General features: G+C 40.3%; 2 protein-coding genes across 7 annotated transcripts; one reads left to right on the forward strand and one right to left on the reverse strand.

Annotated features, from left to right (window-relative positions):
* Positions 1-346: 346 nt before the first annotated feature.
* Positions 347-12,451, forward strand: MRPS10 (mitochondrial ribosomal protein S10). Of its 3 annotated transcripts, XR_006104038.1 has the most exons (8): positions 347-446; positions 1,701-1,759; positions 1,926-1,998; positions 2,240-2,379; positions 4,782-4,890; positions 5,366-5,455; positions 6,094-6,369; positions 12,314-12,451. XR_006104038.1 is itself a non-coding variant. In XM_042467948.1 (7 exons), exons 1-7 carry the CDS (start codon positions 402-404, stop codon positions 6,178-6,180), a joined length of 603 nt encoding a protein of 200 aa, XP_042323882.1. In that variant the 5' UTR covers positions 347-401; the 3' UTR covers positions 6,181-10,349. The 3 variants fall into 3 exon arrangements, 2 of the variants coding, with proteins under 2 accessions (XP_042323882.1, XP_042323895.1); XM_042467948.1 differs by lacking the exon at positions 12,314-12,451 and having other exon boundaries at positions 6,094-10,349; XM_042467961.1 differs by lacking the exons at positions 347-446; positions 12,314-12,451 and adding an exon at positions 495-676 and having other exon boundaries at positions 6,094-10,349.
* On the reverse strand, positions 11,124-22,382 carry LOC121930937 (cleavage and polyadenylation specificity factor subunit 6-like). 4 transcript variants are annotated; one of them, XM_042467995.1, is made up of 6 exons: positions 22,360-22,382; positions 17,496-17,575; positions 16,883-16,975; positions 15,467-15,598; positions 13,823-13,954; positions 11,124-11,750 (listed from the first exon to the last, which is right to left on the reverse strand). In XM_042467995.1, exons 2-6 carry the CDS (start codon positions 17,573-17,575, stop codon positions 11,741-11,743), a joined length of 447 nt encoding a protein of 148 aa, XP_042323929.1. In that variant the 5' UTR covers positions 22,360-22,382; the 3' UTR covers positions 11,124-11,740. The 4 variants fall into 4 exon arrangements, with proteins under 4 accessions (XP_042323929.1, XP_042323907.1, XP_042323915.1 ...); XM_042467973.1 differs by having other exon boundaries at positions 11,124-12,367; XM_042467981.1 differs by having other exon boundaries at positions 11,124-12,367; positions 22,336-22,382.
* Between the last annotated feature and the right edge of the window lie 369 nt (positions 22,383-22,751).

Here is a 22,751-nt window from a genome sequence, read left to right on the forward strand (position 1 = left end):
TACATATATATGTATATTATATGATGTGTGCATATATAGTGTTATTAAATATAAAGTGACATGAGAAAAGTGAAAGCGATTATAATGCTGGAATGGTCTGTGTGTATTATAGTGTGTGCGCACACACACATATATAGATATTATAACATATATATATATATATATATATATATATATATAATGTATATAGATACGGATACAGACACAAACACAGAGAGAGAGAGAGACTGTAGAAAGTGGTTCCCTCGAAAGGGCGAAGGCTAGACTCACTCCTGGCTTAGTTCCAGACTAAGGCGGAGACCCCGCGGCCACGCAAAAGAGCCTTGCCGCTCTAGCCCTCGCCGGAAGTGGCGCTCGATGGTTCCCTGTCACAGGAAGTGACGCTAAAAGCGGGGGACCAAATGGCGGCGCAGAGGGGGCTGAGTTTCTTGAGGCGCTTGTGGCAGGTAATGGCAGCCCTGAGCCACAGTCCAACACGGAAACCGCTGCCAAGGCAGATGCTGGGATGATGCAGTGTGACGCCAGACTACAATCGTGGCTGTGAAACGGGGCCAAAGCGCGTTATTTCTGCCGTGCAGGAGGACGTCCTGAGTTCCTCCAGCTAAGCAGCCTCTGCGTTCCCAAATGCTGGCAAGGGGCAGGGGGCCCTGGAGGATCATCAAGGGGAATAATGATAACAATAATAATAAGCCACTTTGTTGCTCATGGCTTCAGGAGGGAGGAAGCTTGTTTTCTGCTGCTCCAGAGAACAGGATCTGGAGCAATGGATGCAAGCTGCAGGAAAAGAGCTTCCTGAAAGTAAGGGCTGTAAGTAAGTGGCGGAGTCTGCCTCCTTAGAGGCCTTTAAGCAGAGGCTGGATGGCCATCTGTCGGGGATGCTTTGACGGAGAGTTCCTGCACGGCAGAAGAGCATCTCTTAAAACGCTAGGAGTCTATATCATATCATGTGGACTGAAAATCTCTAACCACTTCCCTGCCATTGTTCCCTTGGGAACCAGCTACACATCATACCCTTACTATTGTTTGCAGCTTCCACTGCAGCTGCAGATACTAAAACAGCAAGGACACATTAACCCTGGCAGGAGGCAATGGGGCAGGAAAACTTGACCTCGTGGGGAAGCAGGGTATTTCAGCTGGATGTATCATCAGCAGCCCATTTGGATCCGAATGCATGGAGGCCACAGGAGGGTGTGTAGCGCAATGGGATGGGTACATAAGGGATCTGAATAAAGTCCATGGAGAGGGATCCCAGAATCAAATGAAGGGGCAACCAGCAGATATGGGCTAGCCTTTATCATCATGGAATTTGTGCATATCTCCCTCTGTGGGTGCAGCTACACTTAAGTGATGCAGTTTGACACCACTTTAAGTCCTGTGGCTCCATCCCACAGAGTCCTGGGATTTGTACTTTTAACAAAATCTGTAGCATTCTCTGGTTGAATGCTGACGTCTCACAAAAGTGCAGATCGTAGGGTTTTGTAGGATGGAGCCATGGCAGTTAAAGAGGTGTCACACTGCATTGTTTCTAGTGTAGATGCTGTGTGTGTGAATTCCCTTCCTCTCCAAATTGTCTTCCAATGTTTTGTGTACTTTTAGGCACTGCGTGTTGAGGCTAATTCTGCAAAGCCATTGTGCTTGATGAATGATAACATTAGCATAGATCCCGTAATGTACCAGCTATTTAATTCTTGTTTTTCTAGGGGCAAGAGAATTTCCTTCTAAGAAGCAGAGCTCCACTGAAGCAACATAACTTTCTCCAGTAAGTTTATTTCTCAAAGCTGTATCAGTGAAGCCCACATCTATTTAATAGTAAGGTCCTCTAAGTTCAGTGGGGCTCATTCCCACTTCGGTTTCTATGGGATTGGAGCCTAATGCTCCTGCCCATGTATTATCATTGAAATAATCATTCTTGCTCCCTGTTTCAGAAACAACCCCCTGATGTGGTTTCAGCTTTCAGGGGCCCACACAGATATTCAACAGCCCAAGGAAAACACACTGGTATGTTTGAGAAGTTTTGAACTTGCTATATGTTGCCAATAACTTAAGAACATTTCCTTAAAAAATCTAAATGGACCCGGGATACATGTTTGGATGCGTTTAAAATATGTTGTGGCTGTAACAGCATTCCTCGCTTCTTAATCTGAAAGGAATAACTTATAATTAGATATTAAAAAACAGCATGTTGCAATGTTGTCTCGTGTATACTGATCTTCTTATTTCTCATTGCTTACCCATGTAGGTATCTATTTCAGATGAACCAGATACACTATACAAGAGACTAACTGTTCTTGTTAAAGGTCATGACAAAACCGTGTTGGACAGTTATGAGTATTTCATGGTGCTTGCTGCTAAAGAACTTGGACTCTCAGTTGAAAAAGTGTAAGTACTACAGTAGAGTCTCTGTTAACTGACACTCTGGATTATTTGACGCCCCTCGCCTCCCCTTCTCTCCCTTGTTCCCTACTTACCTTCACCGAGTCCTTTCCTGCCCTGCCTCCCTTCCCTTCCCCTCAAAGGACTCTGAAGAGCCCTTTGGAGTAAAGGGGAGGTCCAGGAAGAGGAGGGCTGGCCAGGGAGCCCACTGAGGGAGAGGGCAGGCCTGGGAAAGAGAGGTCTGGGCCCATGCTGAGGCCTCTCCCTCCCAGCTTCTCTTTCCTCTTTCCTCTCCCCGAACAGACTCTCAGGAGTCCGTTCGAGGGGAGGAAAGACCCAGGTGCTCAGCCTGGCTTGTCCTCCGCAGCCACGGAGGACAGGAAAGGGCTGAGGACGCAGCCTCCTCAAAGAGGCTGTGTCCTCGGCCCAAGCTTGTCCTCTGCGGCTTGCCTCACCTCCCAAGGGAGCCCAAGGACTCGCCCAAGGACTCCCTCGGGAGGGAAGGGGCCAAGCCCCGCCACTGCTAGTTTTCTCTCAGCTGGAAGGGAGCTCCACGGAGCTCCCTTCAAGCTGAGGGAAGCCAGGCCGCTAAGGAGGGGACTCTGGCCTTGGCCCAGTCCCCTCCACAGCAGCTTGCTTTCCCTCGGCTGGAAGGGACCTCCGCTGAGCTCCCTTCAAGCAGAGGGAAACCTCATTGGATTATCCGATATTTTCGGTTATCCGACAATCAGTCAGTCCCGTTTATGTCGGATAATCGAGACTTTACTGTATTTACCTTTGCATTTGCCCAGCTTTCCTAAAATCTCCTTTTTGAAACAGCTTGGCTGACCTGTGGTTGAAGTACTGCTTAACTTCAGTCTGTGCTTCCAACCCTAGTAATTCCATTGACCCAAATCTTCTTAGTTCCACTGGTAGGTTAATGGACATAAAGACAACCACAGTAGCAAGAAGAATACAGCCTGGGAATACTAGTAGCAAAGAAAAGGGGGGCGGGGGGAGGAATTACCTGTGCCACAGTTGGTTGCCAATGGTACTCAAAGTTGTGCTTTGTGAGCCAATGGTTGCTAGTCTGGGAGTTTCCAGGAACAAACAGTTTGTAACCAGTGGCTACAAATATAATACTGGTCCCTAGTATATTGGGGGACCCCTCACATTAGATAGCATAAACACTGATCCAATTCATCCCTCCCAGAATTCGTCTGCTATGAGGAACCACAACACCTCTTTGTAATGTTCACCAACAGTATTCTAGCCATTATCAGTCCAAAAACATACCTTCTGGGCTGACAAGAATCCAGAATATTGATTTCCCAGTGAAATTCACCTCATCTTCTATAAGTTTTAGTCAGAATAGCAAAGAACAGTTTGGACTTCCTGATTCAGACTTTGGAAACAGGGGCAATTAAATCAGGTTCCTTATGGTTCATAAGTTGTGCCAGACTCTTGTAAATTTATCGGCCAGAAGTAAAAGAAAAAGAGGGGGACATGTAGCTGTTATCTCTGTGAAACTGGTTTTTGAATTGAATAGTAATTTAATATCCCTGAGGGTAGAGATTATCTTGTATATTTAACTCAAAAGTCCTTTTGAATTTAATATGTCTATTTATTTATATCATGCTCTATATTTTGAAATCTTAGGGCAACATACAAGTAAACTCAATATAAAGAGATTAAAACAATTCAACAGTAAAAATACATTAAATAAATATATATTTATTTATTTAACAAACCTGTAAGAAAATCAGGTTAAAACTATGCAAACTTTTTTGGGGAAAACAGTTAGGGCCTAAAGGCTTTTGTAAACAGACATGTTTTTACTTGATGCATGAATAAAGTCAGTGTTAGTGACAGTAATGCTTCCAAGCAGAAGTCATTCCATAACTGGGTGCCACACTTCCAAGTTACCCTCTCCTCACTTCTGTAACACAGGAGTGTCCCTCCATGAGACCTCAGTCTTTGGGTAGGCAGACAGGGAGAGTCACACCTTCCAAATATTGAGGTGTCAAACCATTAGTTCTTTCTTTCACAAACACCTTGAAAAGAAGCATTTCGACATGAGTGCAATTTTTCTTAAGATATGCATTATACGATGTTATATCAGTCCTCTTTTTCCTACCAAGAGCTCATATTATAGATGAGAGGTTACATTTGTGTTTTCAGTTTTGTTTTAAATTATGAATGAAAGTTCTTGATGACAGCCAAAAAATTACTGATTATAGGTTTTCCCTTGACCACTTCTCAGGTCCAAGGATTTGTTTCTCTCGGATCTGAGCAACAAAACAGCAATCCCATTTGGCTCCCCAATTCAATCCCCTCCCCGCTTCATTATTGATAACAAATAAGTTTATTTTCAGAAATAAATGGTGTACAGAGACAGATATTTCAGTAAAGATGACTTTATCTCTTAGAGAAGAACCTCGAAGGAAGATAGAGCGATTCACACTTCTGAAATCTGTTCACATTTATAAGAAGCACAGAGTTCAGTATGAAATGAGGACACATTATCGATATGTGGAGGTGAGAAGCTTTTTCAAAAAAAGTCAGAAGTGTGTATGTCAGGATGAGGAACCTTCTGTCCCCATCTTCAGTGTTGTTGGATTACCTTGCCCTATGAACTGTCTAGCAACCAAATCAGTCATCACTGACTGTGCTGATATGTGCTGGTGGGAACTGGAGTCCAGCATCAGGATGACTCATTATCTAGCTCTGCTTTAAGAACAGGGATTCCTTTTATCTGTGCATGTGACTATGTGCTCACACACTCTCTTCTGTCTAAAATACTAAACTTCTAGCAGGCAGCAAATAGCCTGTGAACCATATTCAGCCCATTAATTTTCTGACTCTATAGAGTTACTATTCTCAAAGTTATTAAATGGATAAAGGCAACGCTCAGTTGCACAAGCTGACATAAACTCGTATGCGTGCTACAGATCTCTTATGTTGACATATATGCCATTGTTACCTGAAAACTAAAACATTTCTATTGTTTCAGTTAAAGCATTTAACTGGCAGCACAGCCAGTGTATACCTGGAATATATTCAACGGAATTTACCCGAAGGGGTCGCCATGGAAGTAAAAAAGGTATTTAACTGTATTTTAACTCTGCAGTATAAAAATGTGACAGAGTTTTGTTTTTTGGTCAAATTTTACTGTATTACACTTCAGGGGTTATATAAAATGTCAACATTTAAAAGCAGCAATGATCATCTTAACAGTTATTAATAACAAAATAACAAATCAATAACAACAGTGATATGATAATGTAGAAGGGCACTGAGGAAACTTAAAAAGGTTCATAGTGTTAATAAGTTTATCGTTAACCTGACACATTTGAGTCTTATTATTATTAACCTTTATTTATAAAGCACTGTAAATTTACACAGCGCTGTACATACAATCTTTTTAATTGGACGGTTCCCTTTAAAAAGATTGTATGTACAGCGCTGTGTAAATTTACAGCGCTTTATAAATAAAGGTTAATAATTCTTCATGTAGAATATGTGACAGAGTCTTAAGTCTTGTTTTAATCATGAATCAAAGGCTTTCTTTCTGGTGAAATCCTCCATCTGTGCAAAATCTCATACTGTGCAAAATCCCATATATGTTTTGGATTTTAAGAATATAATTTACATAAACAAGGACTGCAGTAGAAAGTGTTAAGACAACTGATGAACTGTTGTGGTACAAAATTACTGATGTACATTTCTGTTTGTTTTCAGACCAGATTAGAAAGGCTTCCTGAACATATTCAGACACCTGTTTGGGACACACTGCCTGAAATAGAAGAAACAGCAGCTAAATCATAACATACCTGATCTGCGGACGTTCCACCTACATTTTATGTTAGAACCATAAATGGAATGTAACGGTCTTATTATGAAAGTCCTGTTTTGAGTTTGAAAATAGTCTGTACCACTCTGGTTTTAAGAAACCTTTTCTTGACCACATTTTTGTAATTGGAACTCCCAAGATATGATTGTTCCGAAGAGGTGGAAGTAAGTAGATATAAGTGTGTTATGTACACTTGTGTCATGATTTGTTTAAGCTGGAACTTAAATGAAAAACTATTTTATAAATTCTAAGTTCAAGTGATTTATAATGTTTGAAAATACTTCCTTTCATAATTTTCAGTAATCTAAGACTAATAATATTCTACAGAATTTCTGAGGAAAGTGTTACCAAAATATTTCTGCTATTGTGAGGATCATATTATAAGCCTCACAGTATTTGAGGTTGTTATAAATAATGTGTTTAAAAATTCAGAACAGTTAATGAAATGTACAAGTTGGTGCACTTCAGTAGTTTGGTAGTAGTTATGCATGGGAGTAACTCTTGTTTTCCTTGACTTTCCTTCACACCCAGGGGCAGCTGTCTTCCAGTGCCATTGATATACATTCATTCTATTTGTAGCTTACAAAACTAGCTTTGTGGACAGGCACTATAACATAGATACAAGCTTGAAGCAACTTCCTGTACTGCAGCCACTCACCCACAAACCACAAAGTTGTGAGTTCAATACTAGCAAAAGGGCTCAAGCTTGACTCAGGCTTGCATCTTTCCGAGGTCGCTAAAATGAGTACCCAGATTGTTGGGGGCAATTAGCTTACACATTATAAACTGCTAAGGGAGTGCTTAGGTGCACTGATAAGTGGTATAGAAATGTACTTGCTATTGCTATCAAGTTTTAAACTGTTATAGGACTGTATGTCTGCAGAAACATTTGGGGCTGGGATTTGCAGGAAGAAAACAGAACATCTACTTCAATCCTTTGCCTGACTCCATTTTTAGTGTTTTGAATGTTTTAAATTCAGTTGTTCTCAACCTGTGGGTCGCAACCCCCTCGGGGGTCAAATGACCCTTTCACAGGGGTCCCCTAAGACCATCGGAAAAAACATATTCCCAATGGCTTTAGGAATGATTTTATGGCTGGGGATCACCACAACATGAGGAACTATATTAAAAGGTCACTGTATGAGGAAGGCTGAGAACCGCTGAGTTAGGCACTTTTTATTCTGGTCCAATAACAATGAGTGCTTAGTAGTGTATGTTCCAAATACATAACTTGAAACGTAGAATTTCCCTTTCGTCCAAGTGAAAGGAAGATTTTTTGCAGGATATGTGACATTTGTGTATTGCTTATCCACCAATTCAGAGATCAAATGGGAATGTAACTACCAATAATGTCAGCTGCTCTTAAAGAATTGGGGTTAAGAACCTGGCACTGTGAAATAACCAAGCTGTTGGCACAGTAATCTTAAGCTGATTTTTACTTCTAAGCTGTTCATTTTCTTTCCTGCTAAAGGGGAAGTGCAAGACCAAGCTGTGCCAAAGTGCTTGTCTTAATTAGGGCAGCCGTGAGCAGATGCTAATCTCCCACATAGAGCTTACTAATAACCACAGGATGTTTAAAAACAATCAGAAGCCTACAGTAATATTTTTAATCAGGGTACAAACCAATCTGTCTAAAATTTTATTAAGCTTTTTTTTCCAAGCTCTATCAGCTTTGCAATATGTTACTATTCCCATTTTACAGATAGAAAAGTCAGTATCTGTTTTAGTTCATTAAACAGTACCATCATACATATAACTTACTTTCAATTCAGTGGGCTTCACTTTCAGGAAATGAGACTGCCTTCTAAAGGGCTTTAATTTCTTAAGAGCCAATTCCAGGACTCTGTGATGCCTTGGGAGGTTGTTTTTTTTCTGGAAAAGGCATTCAGGTTGCAATACTATGCATGCTAAGCTAGAGTTAAACAGACTGTCAGCCTGGCTTAAACATTTTTCCTTGCATATCTATAAACCATTCCATTAATATGCATGAAATAGGGGATAAATCTTCTAAAAGGGAATAAAATCAAATGGCTCTTCTTTGTGTAAGCTGTTTCTTAGCAACTAGATTAAGGTTACTAGGATACAAAAATGTGGTAGGTATTGGTGGGGTGAGGAAGGTTCCATTTTGGTAGAACATAAAAGGGAGTTTGCTACATGAATTGGTCACATCATCACCCCGATGCAAAGTGAAGATGAGTACCTAAATATCTCTATTGAAAGCTTTGGCTCAGAAGAAAGTGATAAAACATGACTGCCCCCCTTTCTTGATTGCTGTTCCAAACCATGAGTGAATTCATACTGGCAGCTAGTGCATACTTCAATGCTATGTGATGTTTCAGTGACATTCTCAACAGCAGGATGAGTCAGCTGTAACACTGTGTCAATTTGGAAGGTACTCTTTTCTACCAACAAAACATTTGCAACAAACTGCTGGGCAAAACTGGATAGGGCAGCAGTTCCTCTACCTGTCTCATTGGAGTATGTCTTCTTGCCCACCGGTTACTCATTTTTGTACTGTATGATTGTCCAGGAACAGAAGTTGCACTGTATTTATATCTACATCTATTATTAGCTGGGTAAAATGAATTTAGATATAGAATTATAGAGCTGGAAAAGACCACAAGGGCCATCCAGTCCAATCCCCTGCCATGCAGGAAAACAAAATCAAAGCATCCTTGACAGATGGCTATCCAGCCTCTGTTTTAAGATCTCTAAGGAAGGAGACTCCAATACACTCCAAGGAAGAGTGTTCCACAGTCGGATAGCCCTGCAGTGGACTATACAAAAAAGGAAGCACCACAGGAGAATGGTGCTTATGTACCCTACACACATAATTGACATAGTAAGTAAGACAAACACAAAGGCAGTTCATACTTTACTATCTTCATGTTTATTGATACAAACTTTTTTCCCCATCAAAATAAGGTGATCCTGCAACATAATTTATTACAGCAGAAAATATGTTCCTTAAATGTGTTTTCTCCCTTATATTCAATGTGAGCCTATTTTAAAGGTTGACCTCAAAATGTTTGCAATTTTTAAAAAGGAAACTTCTGTTAACTATGCTTATGGAGAAAGGAAGCAATCTGTAAGGAAGTTTCTCTGCTGAAATTGGCTACATACACACACTAAACCCAGGAGACTCAAATGTCTGTTCATCCTGATAACCAAAGCACAATTGCTTGCTTACTACTTCCTTAGGATAAACTGGATGTGGCAAATTACCTTTATGTTTTGCTTTTGGGCTTCTAGAAGATTCTGGTTAGCAGCTACTGAAAGTAACGAAGGACTCAATGGACCTTTGTGCAATATAGTGAGGCAATTAAGCTTTCTTCTCATGTCTAAAATAAAAACAATATTGCCACTAAATAACTGCATAGCTTGCATTTAGGTGTAGTGCATAAGGTAAAAGGAACAGTCTGTCTACTTCGGGGTAGTGAAAGTGCACCCACTCAGACTTGGTCAAAAATGTTCATTTTTCTGCCTTGGGCAGAAAATTGGCCTCTGGATCCACCAAATCTATGTATTCCACTTTATACGCAAGAGAACATTTGCCGCCCTTTCAACATTTATATTTTCATAGATAAGAAGGGGTAATAATATCAGAACTTCCTCCTAGAGACATGAAAATGCCAACATAGGTTTGGAAGCCATTTTGAGGTTTCTACAGTATAAAATGAATGGGTTCAGGAAGAATGTTCATGTCCTCATACATGTGTGTACTATTCTTCTTTAATGCAAAAATTGCTAATATCCTTACTTTATTGATGTGCACCTTCCAAGTCATTTTTGACGTACAGAAAACCTATCATAGGGTTTTCTTGGCAAGGTTCTTCAGAGAGGATTTGCCATTGCCTTCCTCTGAAACTGAGGACCAGTGGAAAATTTGCCCTATCTCAAGTGAGAACGATTGTCTGCACAGCCATACTTACATATTGAGTGTAAGACTAATTCATTTGAACTGCTAAAATGTTACTAGTCTTGGATCTCTCTGTGCAGAGTAGTTGAAGGTTAGCCAATAACTTTTTTCATTGAAACATTACATATTAATGCAGCAGTATTATGCAGCCTATATTGACCGAGAGCATAATGTAATCACTCCTAAACCACATGGCAGCTTTGTATATAAAGGCAGCTTTGCATATCTGAAGTGTTACCTGAATTGTTCATATAACTACAGGGTGGAACAGACAGCCATGAATGGGTTGCTTGAAGCTGCCCCACCCAAGATGCCTTGGGGCTGTGGCAAGCACATGCCATGGCCCAAATCTGCTGGGAAAAAATCTGCTTCAATTTGGGCTGGGTTTAAGGCGTTTCCAAGTGTGTGGTGTCTAAACGCCACTCCCCCAAGACGTCTTGAAGCCACCGCTGTTTGATGGAATGGGTGGATTCAAGACATCTTCTGGTCATGTGGCATCTAAATGCCACACCCTCCTCCAGACCCATCCCCATGCTACCCCCAAAACGTCCATGAGGTCAGTCGACACTTTGGAGTGGCACTGGATGGCACAAGCACAGGGCAGCAAGACAGGGAAATCAAGGGTTGGTCTTTGTAAGTGGCATTTCCACTCAAGCAAGACAACTATGGTCCAAAACACACTGCAGAAATAATCCAGTTTGAGATGTCTTTAACTGTCCTGGCTCAATGCTAAGGATCCTGAGACATGTAGGCCTGTTACAGACAGCCAAAATAAAGCTGCTTCGAGTCACAGTGGAGGCATGGTGTTTCAATGATGCATGCGTCCTAAGAGTCCAGAAGTTGCACCAAAGCCACGCTCCAGCCCTAAGGACTGGAGTGTGGCTTTGGTGTGGCTTCTGGACTCTTAGGACGCATGTATCATTGAAACACCATACCTCCACTGTGACTCGAAGCAGCTTTATTTTGGCTGTCTGTAACAGGCCGTAGTTTATTGTGGTGGCAGAGCTCTCCAACAGAGAAGGCTAACGGTCTAACAGAACTAGAGTTCTCAGAATTCCCTAGCATAAAGCCAAGGCAGTTAAAGTGGTGTCAAATTGGATTATTTCTGCAGTGTGTTTTGTACCTAAGTGTATGTTTCAGTAATAGAAAAATCAAAGTAGATCCAGATACAGCCTGTACAAAAAAAGACTCACCAGTGTTTTGTGCTGTTGTTTGGCATGCACTGCCCCTAAGGAAGTGGGGTTGGGATGTAACCTTCTGACAGATCTGTGAAAAACTAAGCCTTGTGACAGTCTGATATGTGCTTTCCTGACCTACTACCAGCGTGCTTGGCCAAATTGCTAGACCTGAACACAATGCATCCTTTCAAATGGTCTGGCTTCATCATAAGGCAACTGTGAACCTTGGTCCATGAGTGGGAACAATATCAATACTCTGTGTGCCTGTTCACGTGTATATATACTAAGAACATGAATTGAAGTCAGATGAATGTGCACTTTGCTTAAGGAAATAATTGAGTGAAAAAATGTTTTAAATACTCTCTCACCTCAAATAAGGCCTTGATGAAAGCTCTCCCAAAGGTCTGCATGCCATCTCCCACTGGCCTCAAAGGGTGACTATGTTACCCTTCAGAAGATAACAATAGCATCATTCTTTCACTATTAAGTATCATTAGACAAATGAACTATTAACCAATTTAGCTAGTTTTAAAGCAGCAAGTTCTATGCTTTAAGCTTACAAAGACTGTAAATAAAAGATGGTTGTGGAACAGAATTTTAACCACTGGACTAGAACTAAACAAATCTATTCTAACTGTATATTATACATCCAGGACAGGGATTAAGCAGCACCTCAGATTTTGTTGTATTGCAGCTTCCAGCATTTCTTACCACTGGCCTAAGGCTGCTACAAGCTGCTGTCAACAACATCTGGAGGCCCATAATCCCCATCCCCCACTATACACAGTTCAAAAAAGCTCGCTTTCCAGAAAACATATGAAATTAAAATATTATCCACTGCAATGAATTAAAGACACCAAGGATCCAAACAAGTACCAGTGCAAAGTCTGGTGGTGGCCGTTTTTATCAAGACTAAATTAATTAACTGTTTAGCTTTCACTTAACTGGAAGCCAGTTGCTTTCATACCTCAATTAATTGCTTTTCTTCGTTTTATTTTACTTTGCTTGCAGACTTTGGACCCAATGTAAGGACTGCTCACACTAAAAAGCCCCAACTGCACCAGACTGGTAAAAAAAAAGTTTTAATTCAGCCCTCAGCACAAAAGAATGCAGAATGTGTTAAAAATTAATTTACAGACTGTGATCATCCTTGACATTAAACAGTGCTGTTTCTGAATTTTACAGTTTTATCTGTCATTTCAGCAAGCAACATAAGTTACACATTCCATTTTTAGTATTTTCCAGTGCAAAGTAAGAAAATGAAATTGAATGTTAACTATGTAATATACAGCAATGTATTAATTTAAAACAGTATGTACACTGTGAATATTAACATACCCTTTTGTAAGTAACATTGCCAGCTGTAATTATACAATTGGTCAAATGTTCAGCTATACACTCTAATACATTACTGTACAATTAGAAATTTAAACAGAAAGGTCAAGCTGTATTTTAAAATGAATTAAAACAAAGCCCATAAACTTTAGTTCATTTATAAAATTTCTTTTGTTCACAACTTAACATTCAGAGTTTGTTTTCTCCATTACATTTTGTGTACTAGTTACATTTCCAGCCATCATACATAATAATTTATATTTTATTTTTAAGACACCGCTCAATATATAAATTCTCTAAGCGGTTAAGAGTTAATTATCCTTCCCAATATGAAGCATGTTGCTGCAATTACTATAACCAAACAGAAACAACAGTTCACAAGATTTAGAGGCTACAAATACATATTACTGAAACTTGAGATCTATACTAAAAAAGCTGCACACACTTCCAATTATTTACAATCTAAATATCAAATTAAAAGCTTGACCCATTTTTAATATATAGATAGATATATATTTTACAAAAAAAACTTTAGTGTGCAGGTATCAGTTTCCCAAACTCCAGACTTTGAAGAGGATATGTTTGGAAGTATCCAAGGAGTTACAGATCTTTAGGGTATGTTTTTAAATATATGGCTTTTACCAACTTGGTGCATAAGGGCTACTGGAAAAATATGAATGTCAGAGTTCTATTAGTTTTCTTTGCCCTCTATAGTGCTTTACAGGCAGTTCTTAGTCCAGCCATTGCAAATGGTCTCAAGGTAAGGAGCAAGCATCCCTGTTACTGAATTAAAGAATAAGCCTCTTTAATAGAATCTGCCACCTGGCGGCCCAGGCCATCTCTGGCCCCATCCAGGTGGCGGAGGGACAGGTGCACGGGGTCCATTGGGAAAGCTGTATAAAAGGACAAGATTGTAATTGGTTTTCTCTTCCAAAAAGAGATACCTTTTGTAATATTACACTTAAAATACCACACTGTAATTTGGAATATGCTTCCACCACACATTTAAAAGGCTTCCAAGATGATAAAATATGCTAGCAAAACGATCTTAATGTTTTTAAAAGTCCACATGGATGGCTTTGACTTTGATACTTAATCTATCTTCAAAGGTTTTAAAGAATCTTATCTAAGAACATGTACGTGTGAAATACAATTAGCTTAAATAGGGAAAGTAAATATTCTTACCCTCCTGGAGGTGGAAAATGGGCTGGTGGCCATGGCAACATCCCTCTGGCTCTGGGGGGAAGAGGACTGCCCCTGAAGCCCATTAATCCTGGTGGTGGGTGTGGAGGAAGAGGGGGAAGAGGAACTCCATATCTGCACAGAAAGATCCAGCTGATGGTTATTATTTAACTGTTAAACCAAATATTATCTCAAATAATAACACATCTGTCCTTCCTGCTTCAGAGAGATTTTTTTTTTGTACTTAGAACTGGGAGAAAATTTTCTACTGACATTTTAAAAATGCCTTGTGAATTCAAAGTCATTGATACTGGAGTGCGGCGTCTTAGGCTAATTGTACTAAATTTCTTATAAACATAACTTTTCCCACCTCTGACTTAGGACCAGGATAGAGTTCTTTAATATTCTAAAAATGACTTCTCAATTTAATATTCATTGAAGCTAGACTCCTCATCTGTCAAACAACAAAGTTCAATCAATACTAATCCTGAAAAGAATACCTCTCAACCCTCCCCTCCTAGAAAAAAGTTTTTTAAAGTAGAGTACAGAACAATGTTCTCACAGAAAATTTAATTTAAAAGATCCTATTTTTGGCAGCTTCCAGAATTCCTGTCTTATTTCTCTCTCCTGGGGAGCACAAAAGCCTGAGATTTGCCTGGTCTAAACTATGGTTTAGCACAGTCTTCCCCAATCTGGTTCCCTCCAGATGTTCTGGATTCCAATTCCCATCAGCCCCAGCAAACATTACCAATGGTCAGCAATGCTGGGTAGTCTATAACATGCAAAGTTGGGTTTAACGTGACATACAAACATGCCATCTTTTCACTTTTCTAGAAGATCACTATCTGGTCAGAATTTACCTGAGGCAAAATTACTACTCTAAAACTTTCCAACAGAGCACGCTTGACACTGAAAAACACCCAAGCAAATTGGTTTGGTTTGTGTAATTTATACTTCCAGAAGGAAAAAAACAAAAATTGTCAAGTGCAGGGTTGTTTCTTCAATGGAAAATCCCCACAAAAGATTCAGCACTTCCCCTATTTCTGTGAAGTCATCAGCATCTGACCATCTTTGGTAACAAAACATTTTTCTTGCATTTATTTTTTTCAATGATCTTGGATTAAACAATTCTCTCTTTCCATCTAAATATACTTCCAAATGACAACAAAACCTCCTTCTGAAGAAGTTGCATGAATAACCATTCAAATTAGAAACTAAGGCCTGTTACAGACTGCCAAAATAAAGCTGCTTCAGGTCTCTTTGGAGGTATGCTATTTAAATGATACATGGGTCCTAAGAGTCCGGAAGCTGCACCAAAGCTGCACTCCAGTGCTTAGGAATGGAGTGTGGCATTGGCGCAACCTCTGGACTCTTAGGACCCATGCATCATTTAAATAGCAAACCTCCAAAGAGACCCGAAGCAGCTTCATTTTGGCAGTCTGTAACAGGCCATAGTTACATTGTGTATCACAGTCTCAATTCTTTCTAGGTTCTTTTAAATTCTGCCAGCAGAAAATTCAAATACTGCAACTCATATAAATTGCCCAAGTGAAAAACATGGTTAGGTGAAGAAGCCCAGACCATGGCCATGGCTGAAACTACAGAGTCATCATTTAAAATATACATGTAAACATCCTCACTACTAACCGTGGGGGAGGAGGCAGAAAAGGCAGTCTCATCGTTCCTCTTATGGGTGGAGATGGTGGGAAAAGTGGTCCTCCTCGTCCTCCTCTTCGACCTCTTGAATCTGGATATGGGCGCATTCTTCCCATTCCACGTCTGCAATAAACCCCACATTTTCAAAATCCATTTAAAACTGAGCAGATCTAAAGGTTGTTAATAATATAGTTAAGTTTTAACAATACTGTATAGTTAAAATAGTTCCATGAAAAGCCGTATCAGGTATATCAGGAGTTTTCTTGGCAAGATTTGTGCAGAGGAGGTTTGCCATCACCTTAAATAAATGTTTACTGAAACACATTGAACTGCTCCTTTTTTTGTGGTGTAGCTCTATTCTTTCCAAGTTATTTCTGCCTCTGGTACCAACATTTGTCTTGAAGAAATAACGAACAGGGAAACATCTGCTAATTGAGATGTTCCTAGCTTAAAGAATATACAAAGTGGGGAAATAAGAACTGAACTAGATGCAATAGCCAAAAGGACAGCATTTGAATGAAAACATTTGCTACCTCAAATATCTGTACATGCATGCTCTTGTAACACTGTACTCCCTTAATATTTCATTTTTAATTATTAGATTCTCATTCTAATTTTTCAGGTCATTTTTTCTTAATATTTATGCATCACAAAAAGCCAGCAACTTCAATTCAGCTGTATATTACAGAAGGTTATTGTTTTTTATCTGGTTGTCCATTAATATTTGAATACAGTCCAGAACATCTTAAAGATGCCATCTCACTCCATTGTTACATGTTAACCTAGCTATTTCTTACAGACTAGGAATGTGAAAACACAAGTATGTCCCGTTCCTTTCAAAAAGGAAAACAAACATGCATGTTCTTCCATTTCAGCATGCAAAACCAGACGAAGTGAATTTTAAAGGCAACTATAGGGTGAAACAGACCACCACGAAGGAGCAGCTTGAAATCGGCTGAGAAAGCCGGATTGGGGCTGTGGTAACCGCACACCGCTGCTCCAATCCACTTTTTTGCCAGTCCAACAAGAAGCTGCAAATAGCTGCTCCTTTTTGTGCTGGCAAAAAGCCAGCTTTTCTGCCCCACCACAGATGGAAGCTGGCTTGCCTCAGGAGTGCCGGAGGCCAACCCACATGTGGACAGCCAGGCGGCGTGAAGCCAGCTTTCTGGCAGCTTCAGACCATGCAGTGTCAAAATGCTGTGCTCTGAAGCCGCCTGGATGACAGCACAAAGGTGCAGTCTATTTAGCCCCTGTATTTATTAAGGCCTTGACAGTTAGGAAGATTTCACTCTGAAATCAATGTACATGAAATTTAAAAACTAAAGTAACACACAGAACTACTGATTAAAAAAACATTAGTCTTAGACAAATACACAATGTGTTACCAATTTATATGCCAAGAATTACCTTACAGGCCCAAAGCCATTCAGTGCTCTACCTCGCATCTTCCCTCTAGAATGTCCTCTGCCACCTCGGCCTATTCCCCGACCTCTTGGTCCCCTGAACATAAAAGAAAATATAAGATTGAGCCACTTTTATTTCCACAATCAATCATTATGGCACTTTTTGATAAAACTGCTTGGAAGAATTTGGTTTTCAAATTCTTGCCCTATGAAATACACTTGGGATATCCGCATTCAATGCTGGCTCAGGGCCAAAAGCAGGATTTGGGATGAGCACCACGATCAGATCTTCTGATGTCATTTTATTTTTTTCCCTACTAAGTAGCCAGTGGAGAAACTGCAGTAGAAGAAAGAGGTTTAGCCTTCTGTCTCACATATATCCTGTTTCCCTGAGTGAAATCAGGTCTTCCCAAGGAGCTGCTATTAGCACCACTGCCCCCCCTCACAAAACAACCACAGGTGCTTACTGTGCCTGTAGGCATCTGTATCTAAAAATCTAACAAAATACTTCACAGAACCATTCCCAAAATTATTAAGGCCTGATTATGCACATAATTAAGATAAGGTTCTTTGTATCCTACAGTTACAACAGCAGTAACTTCAGAATTGTGTCTCACCTTTTCTTAGTTTCCATCACTTCTATATTTTCTGGAGCAGACTCAGTTTGATTCATTCGGACTTCAGCTTCTTGTTCCATCTATTGCAAATAAACAACAATAACGCCACATTTTTAAACTTGAGATTTATGGATTAGTTCCTCTGAAATCTAATTCTATAAATTCCTTAGCACATTTTGTTATATCAACAAAACTGCCAACTGTAGCACTTTGGTGAAACACAAACATTTCAGACAATATAATATGCATGTCTGTTTTAAACTGTACACTGAAGTCAAATGCATGGCTGCCTATTAAACAGACATTCACAAAGCTGAATTGCCTATTAAGTACATTATGAAATTTTAAGCAAGGGATCTGAAGTACTGTATGTATATAAAAACAGCAAAAGAGGAAAACTTTTAACACATAAAATGAATATGTAAATATTCACTAGAGAAAGGAAAGGATGGGATTCTCAGTTTTTCTCTGTCCTGGTTATTAGAAGAAAAGAAGAAAGCTCTTCTCTCACATGGCATAAAATGCATTTAGAATCATGGAGCCATAAGAAACTTGAAAGGTAATCAACTCTTACTGAATCTCTGAATTCTTATTGACTCTGGATGTCTGTTATTTCACCATCTGTAACAGTGGTCATGTAGCCTCAACTTGTAAACCATTAACAAAGGACAACCTGACCCCTTTCCACAGCTATCTGATCAATGGTCAACACTTCACAAAAAAGGACATTCTTCATAATGTCTGATCTGGCCATGTGGTGCATATTTTTATTCTGTAGCAATGGGTTTGAAAACTGCTCAGAAACTTCAGGTGGCCAGAAGAGATGCAGCCATATTGATAACTGGGGGCAGCTACAGAGACTATTCAGCTCCTTTGATGCAACAGCTCCACTGGCTGACAGTCTATTTCAGTGTGCTATTCAAAGTGTTGGTAATAATAAAAATAATAACAGCAACAATATTAATATTTATTTCTTATCCACCTCTTCCCATGGATTGAGGCTGGGACAACAACCAATTAACAGACACACCACATCAGTTAAAATTCCCATCAGTTTAAAAGGACAAATAAGCTAAACACATATTAAAACAAACCACATTTAAAATTCACAATTTAAAAACCATCTGGATAAACTTGCCAGAAGAGAAAGTTCAATTTATTTTATCAATAATTGTTTGTATGTTTTACTTAAATTTTGCTAAGTGCTTTTAATTTAATCTGCTTTTATCTTTGTAAGGCATCTTGAGCTCTAGACTCGGGGCAGAGGCGAAGTGGGATATAAATGAATAAATGAAATAACACTGTTACATCCAAATCTTTGTTCTTTTCTTTTCTTTTGTGAACTGAAACTTGATTCATATCCAACCCTCTGCAGTAGGGGAAAAGAATTCCAGTCTAGAGGGTAACATATAACCCTTTAACAATTTCTTCTTCAGGTAATTGATAAAATTCTCAGTCTTTCCACAGAGGAATTACCCTCATGGTCTTCAAGAGCAAAAATTTCCATTCTTACATAAGTGGCAAATGCTCAACAGGTATGGCTGTGCAGAAACTGCAGAAATTCCTAGTGGCTGACTAAACCCTTATACAGTAGTATCTGGTCTTAACTCAGAGTTTACTGGAGATGGAAGCTTTATTATATGAGTGGGAAAATCCATGTTCAATATCTGTCTCAAACAGCTGACTTAGAACATCTGATCCAGTTGTCTCAAGTTGAACTGAGACTGTGGGGTTTTTTTCTCACACAGCTGGGGGTAAGCAACCTGGGGCCCTATGGCATTATACATTTATAGAGCTATGATCCTTCTTTAAATGCCACAGCATTTAATGCTGGAATTTGCTGTTTAGGAAGAGGTACTTAGGCCCAGCATGGTGTAGCGGTTTGAACTCTAGAGACCAGGGATTGAATCTCTGCTGAGCCATAGAAATCCACTGGATGACCTTAAGGATGTCACCCTCTATCAGCCTCAGAAGAAGGCAAAGGCAACCCCCTCTGGACAAGATCTTGCCAAGGAAACTCCATGATAGGTTGACCTCAGGGTCTCCATAAATTGGAAACAGCAAAAAGGCTCACAACAACAACAAATTTAGAATTCTCAACCAGCGCTCTAATGCCTCATGAAACTATACCAAACTACAAGCCCCAGCATCCACAGGAGGGAGCCATGGCAGTTAAAATGGAATCATAGTGCTGTAACTGTTTTGTGTCAAAGGATCATAGCGAACTCTGCATCTTTTGGGCAGTAACTTCCGACTAGTGCTATACAGACTATGGTAATGGGAGTTGTAATCCAAAGCCTGTGGAGGGCACAGAATTGCCTACCTCTATATAGCAGGTAATTTAATTAACATGTTTTGCAATGCTAACTCAGGTACAAGACACACTGCAGAAATATTCCAGTTTGAGATGTTTTAACTGCCTTGGCTCAGTGCTAAGGAATTCTGGGAACTGTAATTTTGTGAAACATGTAGCCTTCTCGGTCAGAGAGCTCTGGTATCACAAAAAACTATAATTCCCAGGGCAGTTAAAGTGTTCTCAGACTGGATTATTTCTGCTTTGGGCCATAGTTGTGTTATCACCCTTCACTGGTACAGTGAACAGTCAGTTTGTTTATTTAAGGTTTCCCGAGTTGTCACAGGCAGTACTGTTTGATCTGTCTTTTTAATTAATTCATTATAATCCTCTACTCTTCTGCCTGCGGGTTTGTGAATCTGGTACAATGCTCTATGAAAACTGATCCCATAATAATCCTGTGCAAAGCCTTTAAAATGCCACAGGACTTTTACAAGGCAACTCTATTTGTGCCTCCTTAAAAAGCAAGCTCCACTGAGTTCAATAGTGCTTGAATTATTAGAGAGGTACCTAGTTGTCTGGGTACAAAATTACAGCCTTACAATGCAATCCTATTGGTGCCTACTCAGCAGCACCGGCCAAGTCTCCCTTATCTGAAATGCTTGGAACCAGAAGTGTTTTGGATTTTGGAGTTTTTTCAGATTTTGCAGTATTTGCACATACAGTCCATGGTGTGATATCTTGGAGAATCACAGAATCCTAGCACTGGAGGAAACCACAAGGGCCATCCAGTCCAACCCCTTGCCATGCAGGAACTCTCAATCAAAGCATCCCTGGCAGATGGCCATCCAGCCTCTGTTTGAAGACCTCCAAGGAAGGAGACTCCGCTACACTCCGAGGAAGTTTGTTCCACTGTCGAACAGCCCTTACTGTCAGGACGTTCCTCCTATGTTGAGGTGGAATTTATTTTTCCTGTAGAATATCACCATTGTTATTATATTTATATCCTGCTTTCACCTCAAAATTGGAACCCAAGGATGGCTCACAATTACAGAAGTGAATATACACATACTGTACTCATTAAAGAATAAAACACAGTTTAAAAAAAATAAAAAGCATTTTGAAACACTGTATTATTATTATTATTAACCTTTATTTATAAAGCGCTACATTCTACAAAAAACAATTAAACGTGATACAAATTATAAAGTCTTTTTAATTATAGATGGTTCCCTGCCCTCAGGAAATTAAAACAGTACAAGACCCACAGCCCCAGTTCTTCATAGATTCTTTTAAAAGCCTGGCTTAGCCTGTCAATATTGGGCCCAAACAGACAGGCCAAAATAAAGCTGCTTCAGGACACTTTGGAAGTATGCTGTTTAAACGATGCATGCATCCTAAGAGGCGGGAAGCTGTGCCAAAGCCATGCTCCAGTGCAGCTTCTGGACTCTTAAGATGTGTGTGTCATTTAAACAGCATACCTCCAAAGTGACCCGAAGCAGCTTTATTTTGGCCTGTCTGTTTGGGCGCACAGTCTGCAAAATAGCCTGGACCTGATCCATGTAGAGCTTTATAGGTGATAACCAGGGCTTTGAATTGTGTCTGGAAACAAACTGGCAGCCTCTGGAGCTGTTTCAACAGGGGCATGTGCAGTCTCTGCAACCTCCCCAGTTGACATTCTGGCTGCAGCTCTTTGGAGCAGCTGAAGTTTCTAAACACTCTGCAAAGGCAACCCAAGCAGAGTGCGTTACATCAGTCCAAATGGCACGTTTATTGTTGTTAGCTGTTTTTGAGTCTATCTTGACTCATGATGACCCTGCGAATGGGACATCTCTGGCCAGATCCGGTGTCTCAAGGAATGAGCGCAGTTTAATAAAGATAAAAGTACAGTTGCCCCTCCGTTTTTGCGACTTGAAGTCTTCTGTGGTCTCAGTTACTCACGGAGGGGTGAGACCCACTGGTTAAAATGGTTCGCACACCAGAGCGCATAGCCATTCAAGCCAATGGGGCTTGAATATATGCGAGCTTCCATTTTTGCAGGTGTGTGTGTGCGTCCAGAACAGATCCCTTGCGAAAACAGAGGGACGACTGTCCTTAAAAGCATCACACTCATCCCTCCATATCCCTGGGTTTGATATTTGTGGATACGTTCTCTCTAGGAATGTCTAGGTCCTCCAGTGCAACTCTATGGTCAACTTTAACTAAAAAGGTGCACTGAAAGACCTAGAGGCTCCTAGAGAGAGCACTCCTCTAGGCCTTGGCAGCTCCTACAGTGCAGCTCTATGGTCAGTGTCTGGCAGAGGCTGACCCCAGAGGTGCAATGCTAGGGAACCCTGGGAAGTGTAGTTCGTCGTGGCACCAGAGCTCTCTATGGCAGAGTTAGCTAAGTGTCTCACAAAACTACAATTCCCAGGGTTCCCTAGTCTGGAGCCAGAAAAGTGAGTTATTGCGGTGCCAAACCGGGTTATTTCTCCAAATATGGATGCAGCCCTAATAATAAGACAGTACAACCCAAAAGACATATAATATTAATAAATATGGACATACATTTGAGGCAGGTGAGGGACTTACCGCTCCGCCTCAGACTCAGCCCAACAAACTCTCTGCAAAATGGCGCCTGAGAGAATATATAGTTCCCTCTGAGGGAAGCCACGCCCACTTCAGGTGAGGGGCGTGGCTTGTTCGGCCCTCCCTGAGGCTCCTCCTTTGAGCAGTGAGCCTGAAGAGGCCCTTTGGCTAGATTCTTTTTGTGGACTTTAACTCCCAGAAGCCTCAGCCACGTTGGCCAATACGGTGGATTCTGGGAGTTGAAGTCCCCAATCCCTTAAAGTCGAGCACAGTTTGGGGCCTACATTCTACAAAAAACAATTAAACGTGATACAAATTAATACATGCTGATGGATTGGTTTTTAATTACTTAATTGGATTGTTGCTTGCAGGGGACGTAACGGTTAAAGCGGTTT

The sequence above is a fragment of the Sceloporus undulatus genome, chromosome 1 (genome assembly GCF_019175285.1).
Source record: "Sceloporus undulatus isolate JIND9_A2432 ecotype Alabama chromosome 1, SceUnd_v1.1, whole genome shotgun sequence".
Lineage (NCBI taxonomy): Eukaryota > Metazoa > Chordata > Lepidosauria > Squamata > Phrynosomatidae > Sceloporus > Sceloporus undulatus.

What these genes read in the sequence shown, in the direction of transcription:
- MRPS10 (XM_042467948.1), top strand. Translation starts at nt 402, where the DNA reads ATGGCGGCGCAGAGGGGGCTGAGTTTCTTGAGGCGCTTGTGGCAG. An exon ending in TCTTGAGGCGCTTGTGGCAG is followed by an intron (nt 447 to 1,700) that starts GTAATGGCAGCC and finishes TTGTTTTTCTAG; the next exon opens with GGGCAAGAGAATTTCCTTCT. An exon ending in TCGCCATGGAAGTAAAAAAG is followed by an intron (nt 5,456 to 6,093) that starts GTATTTAACTGT and finishes GTTTGTTTTCAG; the next exon opens with ACCAGATTAGAAAGGCTTCC.
- LOC121930937 (XM_042467973.1), bottom strand. Translation starts at nt 17,575, where the DNA reads ATGGAACAAGAAGCTGAAGTCCGAATGAATCAAACTGAGTCTGCTCCA. An exon ending in GTGATGGAAACTAAGAAAAG is followed by an intron (nt 16,976 to 17,495) that starts GTGAGACACAAT and finishes TTTTATGTTCAG; the next exon opens with GGGACCAAGAGGTCGGGGAA. An exon ending in TTTCTGCCTCCTCCCCCACG is followed by an intron (nt 13,955 to 15,466) that starts GTTAGTAGTGAG and finishes CTTTCTGTGCAG; the next exon opens with ATATGGAGTTCCTCTTCCCC.